At 40.4% G+C, this 11,757-nt stretch overlaps 1 protein-coding gene and 1 pseudogene across 2 annotated transcripts; both read left to right on the forward strand.

Annotated features, from left to right (window-relative positions):
* The first annotated feature begins 1,649 nt into the window (after nucleotides 1-1,649).
* On the forward strand, nucleotides 1,650-6,236 carry LOC144660544 (uncharacterized). Its single transcript, XM_078521206.1, has 5 exons — nucleotides 1,650-1,790; nucleotides 1,949-2,062; nucleotides 2,910-3,578; nucleotides 4,265-4,810; nucleotides 5,340-6,236. The coding sequence occupies exons 1-5, from the start codon at nucleotides 1,712-1,714 to the stop codon at nucleotides 5,960-5,962; spliced, it is 2,031 nt and encodes a 676-aa protein (XP_078377332.1). The 5' UTR covers nucleotides 1,650-1,711; the 3' UTR covers nucleotides 5,963-6,236.
* A 2,385-nt stretch (nucleotides 6,237-8,621) lies between these two features.
* LOC144660995 (ryncolin-1 pseudogene) lies at nucleotides 8,622-10,419 on the forward strand (annotated as a pseudogene). Its single transcript, XR_013572180.1, has 3 exons — nucleotides 8,622-8,627; nucleotides 8,735-8,990; nucleotides 9,520-10,419. The product of XR_013572180.1 is annotated as a ryncolin-1 pseudogene (transcript).
* Nucleotides 10,420-11,757: the final 1,338 nt, after the last annotated feature.

Here is an 11,757-nt window from a genome sequence, read left to right on the forward strand (position 1 = left end):
CATTTTTTGTTGTCATAGGCATGACTTTGCTTGTTTTTGGTGTACTAACACTTCTCAAGACCTTTACGAAGCTCCAATTTTCCCAGCTCTCCACATACACTGCCTTTCCATTGTAGTTGACGTAAAAGCAGGGCTATTTTAGCCGGTCAGCGGTTAGTTTTCAGAGGTTGTACCCAGTCCTTGCCAAAAATCAAAACAAGATGGCGTCAGCTATGCCATGGTCACGAAATACCAGACACATTTGATATATAGATGTAAAAAGAAACAGAAATATGTTTTTCACTTGATTCAGTTAACGTAAAACACACGTGATGCCTTATTTTGTATATGTATTTCTTCAAAATAAAACAAAGTTTTTTCACCAGAAGAGTATAACTTTGAAAGATGAGCGTAATCCCAGCATTTTTTGGACAAAAAAGAGCATTAAAAGGAGAATAAAATGCCAGTTTTACTAGCTTAAATGGGAAACGCCTATTGGCAACCAGTGTCACGCATCACTTTTCAATTAATATAGTATTATAGTAAATGGTTTGAACCCTTGGGGGTATCAGTAGGTTGTAAAGTGTGATCGTCCGGGTGAGATAAGTTTTGTTACTAACCACAATATGGACTGGAACTCTGCTGAATGCTTAACTTACAGTACTAACTATTTGCAACGACTGACTCTGAAAGCTGGTACACAAACTTAGAACACAACTGACAAACGAACCGCAAACAAAACGAGCTAAGTTGATTGACAATAGACGGATCGAAACTGACCCATAACTGTTGACAAACGTTACACGAGTCTTACAGCCAATAACATCACGGCTAAACTGACCAATCAACTTCAACGTACCAGACTTATAACATCATCGACTGACAACAAATTTTAACTTCACTCTGAAGATGACTTGCGCTCAGGTTGTCGAAACGTCAGTCACCAACAACAGTTCTTCTCAGAACTACTCTCAACCGGATGATCACACTTTACGACCTAAAATAGTATTGTATGATGTGGTCATTGACTTTGACTACGGCTATATATAGTGATCGATCGATCAAGCCGTTTGCTGACTGGTAACAAGTCAAAAAATGTACGCCTAGCGGACCTATCTTTATCCGATCTATCAAAAAGAAAAAATAACTTGAACTTTGTCCCGGGGGGGGGAGGAGGGTACTCAAAAAAAATTTATACGGGGAGGCTCCGCCCCGAGTTCTAACCCCTTACCCTTTTATATACCATTTTGACAGAAATTGTACCCCTTCCGTATACCTTTAACTGAAAAAAGGTACCCATTTCATATACCTGAAAGACGTGGCGTGGACTTAAAACAGGACTTTTTCTTGTCATTTTCGTGTAGCGCTTAATAATTTAAAATAATACAGGCATAAATTGCGTCTGTTCGAAATATTTTAATAAAAGGCCGTTTTAAAAACCTAAATGACAGATTTCCACACCCTTTCATATACCTAAACTCGTAAAATCCCTACCCTTTTATATACCTGAAGCCTGAAAAAGATACCCCTTTCGGGCGGAACCTCCCCGTATAGGCCATTATAGGGAGTACCCCCCCCCCCCCGGGAACTTTGTCTTGCTTGATACTGGAATAGCAGATAATTTGGCAAGTTACCCAAACTCGTTATCATAGTATCACGTAACAAGCTGAAGCAGTATTCATTCCTCTACGTTGCAGAATTGCGGATTGCTGAAACACTGATCACCATAATCATGGCTGTTCAAAAGCAAAGTATGCCTTCATTTGCGTCCATAATTTCTGTTTTGTCCATTGTGTTCTACTGCGCCGGTTTTTCGACTTTTTTTCTTGTTTACAAGCAAAAAGAAGGAGAATAGCGTTTACTGGGCTAAAATCTGAACCGGAAGGGATTGCATTCTTGTTAACTCTCAAGGGACTGTTTTATTTTCTCAAGGGAATACTTTCCGCTGTGGGTGATCTAAGCGCGTGACTTGTAAGAGTTGAGCTTGAGTTGCACGAGCACAAGAAAAGAATAAACGCTCTTGAAAGCGTTGCGGAGGACAAGCCGCCGTCAAACGATCCAGACATAATCAAGAATGCTCCTGGTAAGTTTGTCTTACATTACAAGCTAGAGTTTACAAGTTGTTGCAATAATACGATACAATCATTGGAATAAAAGCTTGTTCCAATGAAAATGCCATGGAAATAGCAAAGAGTTAAAACAAATAACGAATGAACGTGTTTGTTCTCTTTGTGTTATGCAGCCGCCACGAAAACGGAAGCTAGGGTTAGCAGGTCATGTTTTCTTTAATCTAATGCAAACAACTTCAAACGCAAAAAGTGAATCGACCTAATTTTGCTTTAACTCTGACTCACAAAATGATAATATAACAGCTTTTTCATCAGAATATTTACCAAGGAGTGTTCAACTCAGAAGTCCAATAGCAAAGCGTGCGATGTCTAAAAATAGAATGCAATTGATTATACCCCACGAGGCTCAGAAAACATCAACGTGTTCAAGGGAAATAGAAGGGTTCTAAGCGAAGTTTTCGTTTTATGAAAGTGTGTTATCAACACTGGCTGTTTTAGAAAGTGTTTAAGAAAAATCGTCCGCAATTTCGGTTTGTTTGTCTGAGTCTTGTCTGAGACGTGACGTCACTCGCGCTCTTGCTATTACTATTTTTACAGATAATAAAATGTCAACTATTTCCGTCTCAGCCATCTTGTGGGTTGAAGAGCAATAAATGCTTGCCTGGAGCAAGGATTCCTGCGAAGATGCCAGAACGAACAAAAACGCACACCAGAAATTGCTTTTCTTCCTTACTTTCAAAACTAAAGAGATTCTTCAAAGAACTAATTAAAAAAAGACACCAATCTGTGAAAGGATTATTATTTAATTTTCTGCCTTTGTAAGTAGAAGTGGTTTCAAACCCTTTTTTATTTCCTTTGTAGGAATTCGGCGCTATAAACATAGACACAGCCGTCAAGTTGAATCAACCAAGAATGAGACAGAATCTAAAAGCACAGCTGAAACGATGACTAAAATCAACAAACTTTTATCAGAGGGGAGATTGCATCTCTGTCAGTCAAAGGGTGTCACGTGCTCGTCAGGTCCCCCAGGCCCTCCCGGTCCACCTGGACCAAGAGGACACAAAGGAGCCCGGGGACGAAGAGGACAGAAAGGAAGAACTGGAAACAAGGGAGATAAAGGCATTATGGGATCGCCAGGAAAGAGCGGCAAGCAAGGCATTGTGGGACCTGCGGGGATAAAGGGAGAGACTGGACTCAAAGGCGAGAAAGGAGACATAGGACCCGCAGGCATGCCGGGGAGTAAAGGAGAACCTGGTGAATCGATTTCATCTCCTGCTGTTGTTGTTTCTCCTGTGACGTTGACAGTGAACGAAGGTGGATCAGCCTCGTTTCAGTGTTCAGCCAGCGGTAATCCTGAGCCTGCAGTGGTGTGGAGTAAACTGGATAATCAGTCAGAAATCACTCAGTCAGAAGTTTCAAGAGGAAAGTTGCAGTTGACTAAAGTGACAGGAAATGAGTCGGGCGTGTATCAGTGTTCAGCAACAAACATCCTGGGGAATTCACGGGAAGTGGTGCGATTAGCAGTAAATGGTAAAATTTTGGTTATTGTAGTTTACTTTAGCCTGCGTAGCAGGCGTCTGTGTAGTTTTTAGCGCGCGTAAAAGAGTGCGCGATCGCGAGAAGGCCGCGCGAGGAAAAAATCGAGGAGACGCCGTCTTCTCGAATTTTTCCTCGCGTGGCCCTCTCGCGCCTTTCGCGTTTCTCCCATACGCGCGCTAGAAACTAACGACGCCTGCCACGCAGGCTAAGTTTACTGTAATAAACTTTACAATGTGTCACACAGTTAAATCGTGAGTCCTTGTAGTTATAGCAAACATGTTTAAAATTTTGAGATTACCCATATTCACATTCGAGTAACACAAAGCATTTCCCGTTTTCTTTAGGAAGCAACCCGTTACTTTGGAAGTCGATTGGAAGCAAACACTATTTACCAGTTCTTCAATTTTTCTTCCATTTTAATCCTGAATAAGGGTTTTATACGTCTATTAACTAAAATCTTATTGTAAAAATGTCTTTTAACAACCGTAACAGGAAGAATGTTTCCTTTTACATTTTTAAAATGACGTAAGGATACTACTACAGTGCCTTGAAGTGCTTTCTTGAATTTTAGACTTCTTCATTTTAAAAAAATAGTCCTGCCTCCGGTTTGATTCCTCTAAAAGCAAAACTTAATTTAAAATCAATTCATGAACTAAGTGTTATTTACTTGGTTGCAGTTCATCCTCGCGTTTCTCTTCATCCGGGACCTTATCACGTCATTCAAGGAAGTAACGTCACCCTTCCAACCTGTCACGTGACCGGATACCCGGCGCCAGTGGTCACCTGGAGGAAGTCGTCTGGTCAGTTACCCCAGGGGAGGGCGCAGTATAACAACAGTGTCTTACAAATTTCTGATGTCCGTAAAGTTGACTCTGACACATACTTCTGTTCAGCAGTCAACCTTTTAGGAAATGTTGAAAGGAAAACTCAGCTAGTTGTGATTTCACTTCCTTCGTTTACCGTTAAGCCACCTGGAAAGGTGTTTGCTTCTACTGGTTACCCTTTGACGTTAAACTGCAGCGCTACCGGTGATCCACGACCAGTAATCAGCTGGAAAAGACAAGGAGCAGCACTGCCCGTGGGGAGGAGTCATAGGACAAACGAGGCGCTTATCTTAACTGACTTGAGAGAAGAGGATGCTGGAAATTACATTTGTGTGGCTACAAGTGCAGGATTGTTTCACATCGAAACAATAAGTTATGTTGAAGTTAGGAAACCCAGAGGTAAGATTAAAATAATGGAATGTGTCACAGACAGATTGTGCTCAATGTTTTCTTCACTTGCTAATTTTTCTCTATGCTTCGTTCGTTTGCTGTTGTTTCTTTAAGGATTCAGTATTTGCTGCCATCTCTTCGCGTAGACTAGAAACTAGATCCTGTACCTCTGGCATGGAGTAACAAGTGTTGGCTGCCAAGCGAACAGCTCTACCGAGTTTTTTCCCGCTTCCGCGCCGTTTCAAACCGTCGTTAGCAAAACTTTGTTTGCTATATAATCCCATCTCACGACCTCAAGTTCCAATATTCGTCAAACTCGCTAGCGCTGACAAAACCGCCGTACCCATCAGGACAAAACGCAAGCACGCTTTTTTCTTCGCCTTTTTTGTACTTATTGTATCTCCGTATTAGACCAAATATTTTAACGTCACGGAAATTTCTTTCAAATATTCTATGTACCAAATTGACGGAACATTTCGAATATAGTGTCTACTTAAACAGAAAAGCCAATTAAAGGCACACGTTTCTTTTTTGTCAGATTGTTTTGATCTGCTCAAAGCAGGCCACACTCAAAGTGGATTGTACTCTGTCAACCCAGACGGTAGAGGACACTTTACTGTCTACTGTGACATGCGCACTGACGGTGGAGGCTGGACAGTGTTTCAGCGAAGACAGGATGGCTCGGTAGACTTCTATCGGGGATGGAACGACTACAAAGCAGGCTTTGGTCAGCTGGCTGCTGAGTTCTGGTTAGGAAACGACAAAATCCACCGACTGACGGCCTCTAGACCCAGCTCTCTACGAGTGGAGCTGGAGGACTGGAGCGGAGGTAAACGGTATGCCAAATATGGCAAGTTCAACATTGGTGATGAGCAGGCACAGTATCGACTTGAAGTGGGTTCATATTCAGGTACAGCGGGAGATTCGTTAGCAGTGCATAATAACATGGCGTTTAGCACAAAAGACAGAGATAATGACAGATCAAGCAGTAACTGTGCTGTACGATACACAGGCGCCTGGTGGTACAACAATTGCCACCAATTCAATCTAAACGGACAATACCTGGGAAACAAAAGAGATAGCCGAGGAGCCAGGTGGTATAACTTCAGAAGTTCTCTTTCTCTCAAATTTACTGAAATGAAACTGAGGCCGTCATCGTAGAATGAATACCAGTAACAGGTTTAATCCTGTTAGTGACGTCAATACCAACATGATCATCAAAGGTCATCAAGGCTTTCCCCGATTGGTCCATTACAAACAATAATGAAGCGTTTTTAAAATTAATTTGGATAACCTAAACGGAATTATTGTATTTCTGTATTTTAATAGAATAGTTTCTTTTGTAATCATACACATATTATTCTAATATGGCGGAGAATACATTATTCTTTTTATTGTCTTCATGGTAATTGGCCTCGATTGCATCTGCAGAAATATAATTAAAAGAATCTTTGGCTTAAAACGAGGCCACGAGGGACAATATATAGACAAAAGAATACAGTCCACTCTCGCCTTGCGGACACCCCGCTATTGCGGACACTCGCTATTTCGGACAAAATCCAGATCCCCGGCAAAAGAGGTTTGACTGGAAATGACTCCCGCTATTGCGGACTCTCGCTATTACGGACACTAAACGACGCCCCGAGGGTGTCCGCTATAACGAGAGTTGACTGTAATGTGTTTTTCGCCGTTTTGAAAAAAGGTGTGTTCGTAAATGTGGACCGTTCTAGCAAGAGAAAATAGCATAGGAATTTATAGTATTGACCACTGTTGACAACTGGTACCCAGGCTACCTTGCTGTGCTTATGTTGGTCTTATGTTGGTCTTATGTTAGTATGTGTTGTTGTAATTTATTCCATTTATGTTATTTTAATTTAAACGAGATCGCAAGATTTAAAACCAGCCTACCATTTCTTTTTTCTATGGAACAGGCAAATAAATGTCATAACTGTTTGACTCAAATTCAAATCGGTTGCATGTTACAACGTAAAAAATTGTAAAGGTCGGATTTCACGACCTTTTCCCCTGAATTTGAATGAAATTTTGAAAGGGTTTAAAGACGGGATTTAAGAAAGAAAAAAGTTTCTGAAACACCACCAGACAGTTGACCCCCACGCAAGAGCACTTCAGGTTGTCAGGGGGACTGTCTAGGCTTTGGCGGATTGTGCTCCTAAAAGTGGAATATTATTATGCTACTAGCAGTGCTCGAAATTTTGCCAAATTATGCCAAAGTTATACTCACAAAATGACGTAGATTCTGTACATAGAGGCGCGCAATAACGACACCAACAACAACAAGCTTTATTTGCATGACTGTACAATTTGCTACAATATTGCAAAAGCGTACAACTTATTAAGTAATAATAATAATAATAATAATAATAATAATAGTAAAAAAATTAAATAATAATAAAAAAATGGACAGATATAAAATTAATTACATTGATAGTATTTTGTCACGTGAATCAAAACAAGATGATATAAATTTAATTAATTGCATGGTCAGAAAATAATCGGAAGAATACATTAATTCTAAAATCAAGTCAGGCACTGGTAGCCGGCTGACATTTTGGATGATAGGTCGTATTTTCTTGTCAAAGTTGTCTCTTATTGTTGCATATTTGGAACAATAAAAGAGGAAATGAATTTCTTCTTTGGTTTTATTACAATCACAGACTGTACAAGGCCTATTATCTCTGGGCGTATTGTTATATCTGCCCAGTTCGATCATTAACTTGTGATTACCAATACGTAATTTAGCTAATGTTCTCCTACCAGAAACTCTCCTAGTTAACTCTAGATATAAACTGGAGGTAGCATATTCGTTCTTGAAAGATCTATAAAATTCTACTGTCTTTCACCGTACTATTTCTTTAACAATTTCTTGCAAAATTTTGCTCACTTTCAAGTCGAAAGTTCGAGGCGGCGAAGACCGGACGTGACGTCAATTTTTGCGTTTGACCGCTGTGAAGGAGTAAACTGGACAATCAGTCAGAAATCACTCAATCAGCGGTTTCAGGAGGAAAGTTGCAGCTGACTAAGGTGACAGGAAATGACTCAGGCGTGTACCAGTGTTCAGCAATAAACATTCTGGGCAATTCACGGGAAGTGGTGCGATTAGCAGTAAATGGTAAAACTCTGGTTATTGTAATTACTAAAAAAAAAACTTTTCAATGCTTCACAAAGTTATACATGTACAGTGAGTCCTTGTAGTTCAAACATGTTTAAAATTTTGAGGTATCCAATATTCACATTTGAGTAACAGAAAACATTTCCCGTTTAATTTAGTAAGCAACCCGTTTCTTTGGAAGTCGATTGGAAGCAAACAATATTTACCAGTTCTTCTTAAAATAATCCGTTCCATTTTAATCCTGAATAAGGCTTTTATACTTTGATTAACTAAAATCTTGTTCTTATTGTAAAAAATGTCTTTTAACAACCGTAACAAGAAGAATTTTTAAAATGACATTACGATACTGCTTCAGTGCCTTGAAGTGCTTTCTTCATGTTTCTTTAATTTTAGACTTCTCCATTTTAAAAAATAGTCAGGCCACATTTCATTCCTCTAAAAGCAAAACCCGCTTCTTATTATATACCTAAATAAAAATCAATTCATGAACTAAGTGTTATTAATTGGTTGCAGTTCATCCTCGTGTTTCTCTTCATCCGGGCCCTTCTTACGTCACTGAAGGAAGTATCGTCACCATACCAACCTGTCGCGTGACCGGATACCCGACGCCAGTGGTCACCTGGAGGAAGTCGTCTGGTCAGTTACCCCAGGGGAGGGCGCAGTATAACAACAGTGTCTTACAAATTTCTGATGCCCGTTAAGTTGACTCTGACACATACTTCTGTTCAGCAGTCAACCTTTTAGGAAATGTTGAAAGGAAAACTCAGCTAGTTGTGATTTCACCACCTGTGTTTACCCGTTAGCCACCTGGAAAAGTGTTTGCTTCTCCTGGCGACACTTTGACGTTAAACTGCAGCGCTACCGGTGATCCACGACCAGTCATCAGCTGGAAAAGACAAGGAGCAGCACTGCCCCTGGGGAGGAGTCACAGGACAAACGAGGCGCTTATCTTAACTGACTTGAGAGAAGAGGATGCTGGAAATTACATTTGTGTGGCTACAAGTGCAGGAGTGTTTCACATCGAAACAATAAGTTATGTTGAAGTTAGGAAACCCAGAGGTAAGATAAAAATAATGGAATGTGTCACAGACAGATTGTGCTCAATGTTTTCTTCACTTGCTAATTTTTCTCTATGCTTCGTTCGTTTGCTGTTGTTTCTTTAAGGATTCAGTATTTGCTGCCATCTCTTCGCGTAGACTAGAAACTAGATCCTGTACCTCTGGCATGGAGTAACAAGTGTTGGCTGCCAAGCGAACAGCTCTACCGAGTTTTTTCCCGCTTCCGCGCCGTTTCAAACCGTCGTTAGCAAAACTTTGTTTGCTATATAATCCCATCTCACGACCTCAAGTTCCAATATTCGTCAAACTCGCTAGCGCTGACAAAACCGCCGTACCCATCAGGACAAAACGCAAGCACGCTTTTTTCTTCGCCTTTTTTGTACTTATTGTATCTCCGTATTAGACCAAATATTTTAACGTCACGGAAATTTCTTTCAAATATTCTATGTACCAAATTGACGGAACATTTCGAATATAGTGTCTACTTAAACAGAAAAGCCAATTTAAGGCACACGTTTCTTTTTTGTCAGATTGTTTTGATCTGCTCAAAGCAGGCCACACTCAAAGTGGATTGTACTCTGTCAACCCAGACGGTAGAGGACACTTTACTGTCTACTGTGACATGCGCACTGACGGTGGAGGCTGGACAGTGTTTCAGCGAAGACAGGATGGCTCGGTAGACTTCTATCGGGGATGGAACGACTACAAAGCAGGCTTTGGTCAGCTGGCTGCTGAGTTCTGGTTAGGAAACGACAAAATCCACCGACTGACGGCCTCTAGACCCAGCTCTCTACGAGTGGAGCTGGAGGACTGGAGCGGAGGTAAACGGTATGCCAAATATGGCAAGTTCAACATTGGTGATGAGCAGGCACAGTATCGACTTGAAGTGGGTTCATATTCAGGTACAGCGGGAGATTCGTTAGCAGTGCATAATAACATGGCGTTTAGCACAAAAGACAGAGATAATGACAGATCAAGCAGTAACTGTGCTGTACGATACACAGGCGCCTGGTGGTACAACAATTGCCACCAATTCAATCTAAACGGACAATACCTGGGAAACAAAAGAGATAGCCGAGGAGCCAGGTGGTATAACTTCAGAAGTTCTCTTTCTCTCAAATTTACTGAAATGAAACTGAGGCCGTCATCGTAGAATGAATACCAGTAACAGGTTTAATCCTGTTAGTGACGTCAATACCAACATGATCATCAAAGGTCATCAAGGCTTTCCCCGATTGGTCCATTACAAACAATAATGAAGCGTTTTTAAAATTAATTTGGATAACCTAAACGGAATTATTGTATTTCTGTATTTTAATAGAATAGTTTCTTTTGTAATCATACACATATTATTCTAATATGGCGGAGAATACATTATTCTTTTTATTGTCTTCATGGTAATTGGCCTCGATTGCATCTGCAGAAATATAATTAAAAGAATCTTTGGCTTAAAACGAGGCCACGAGGGACAATATATAGACAAAAGAATACAGTCCACTCTCGCCTTGCGGACACCCCGCTATTGCGGACACTCGCTATTTCGGACAAAATCCAGATCCCCGGCAAAAGAGGTTTGACTGGAAATGACTCCCGCTATTGCGGACTCTCGCTATTACGGACACTAAACGACGCCCCGAGCGTGTCCGCTATAACGAGAGTTGACTGTAATGTGTTTTTCGCCGTTTTGAAAAAAGGTGTGTTCGTAAATGTGGACCGTTCTAGCAAGAGAAAATAGCATAGGAATTTATAGTATTGACCACTGTTGACAACTGGTACCCAGGCTACCTTGCTGTGCTTATGTTGGTCTTATGTTGGTCTTATGTTAGTATGTGTTGTTGTAATTCATTCCATTTATGTTATTTTAATTTAAACGAGATCGCAAGATTTAAAACCAGCCTACCATTTCTTTTTTCTATGGAACAGGCAAATAAATGTCATAACTGTTTGACTCAAATTCAAATCGGTTGCATGTTACAACGTAAAAAATTGTAAAGGTCGGATTTCACGACCTTTTCCCCTGAATTTGAATGAAATTTTGAAAGGGTTTAAAGACGGGATTTAAGAAAGAAAAAAGTTTCTGAAACACCACCAGACAGTTGACCCCCACGCAAGAGCACTTCAGGTTGTCAGGGGGACTGTCTAGGCTTTGGTGGATTGTGCTCCTAAAAGTGGAATATTATTATGCTACTAGCAGTGCTCGAAATTTTGCCAAATTATGCCAAAGTTATACTCACAAAATGACGTAGATTCTGTACATAGAGGCGCGCAATAACGACACCAACAACAACAAGCTTTATTTGCATGACTGTAAAATTTGCTACAATATTGCAAAAGCGTACAACTTATTAAGAGTGTGCCCGTGAGAGAACAGGGCAGAACCAGGTAACAGGTGATACAGCTCATATCACCGATTTCGCCCAAACTTAGCATAAATGTTGGGTATGGTGAGCTATTTACTGTGACAAAACATCAGCTTAAAATATTTTATTCCCTTCAAGTTATGGCACCTTTTGCAAAAATGGCCATTTTTCACTAATTTATGCATATTTAATTAGATGACTTTGATTGACCAGTTCCACAAGAAAAAAAGACTTCTGAAAATAAAATTCACTGCACTATATTCTGTGGTTATTAGGCTTTAAGTACAATAATTCACTTCAACCGTCTGATTTGATTTCTTCTCCTCAAACGGTCTTTTGGAAGGTACACATTTCGTACTGTTGGAAATAGCCTTTAACTAGTGTCCAATATCTCCCATGAGCAACAAC

Source organism: Oculina patagonica, chromosome 7 (assembly GCF_052425735.1).
Source record: "Oculina patagonica isolate OP01 chromosome 7, crgOcupat, whole genome shotgun sequence".
Taxonomy (NCBI): Eukaryota; Metazoa; Cnidaria; class Anthozoa; order Scleractinia; family Oculinidae; genus Oculina; species Oculina patagonica.

Excerpts from the sequence above, each read along its gene's own strand:
- LOC144660544 (XM_078521206.1), top strand. The coding sequence starts at position 1,712 with ATGGCTGTTCAAAAGCAAAGTATGCCTTCATTTGCGTCCATAATTTCT. Across the intron at positions 2,063-2,909 it reads CATAATCAAGAATGCTCCTG|GAATTCGGCGCTATAAACAT; the intron begins GTAAGTTTGTCT and ends TTTCCTTTGTAG. Across the intron at positions 3,579-4,264 it reads GGTGCGATTAGCAGTAAATG|TTCATCCTCGCGTTTCTCTT; the intron begins GTAAAATTTTGG and ends ACTTGGTTGCAG.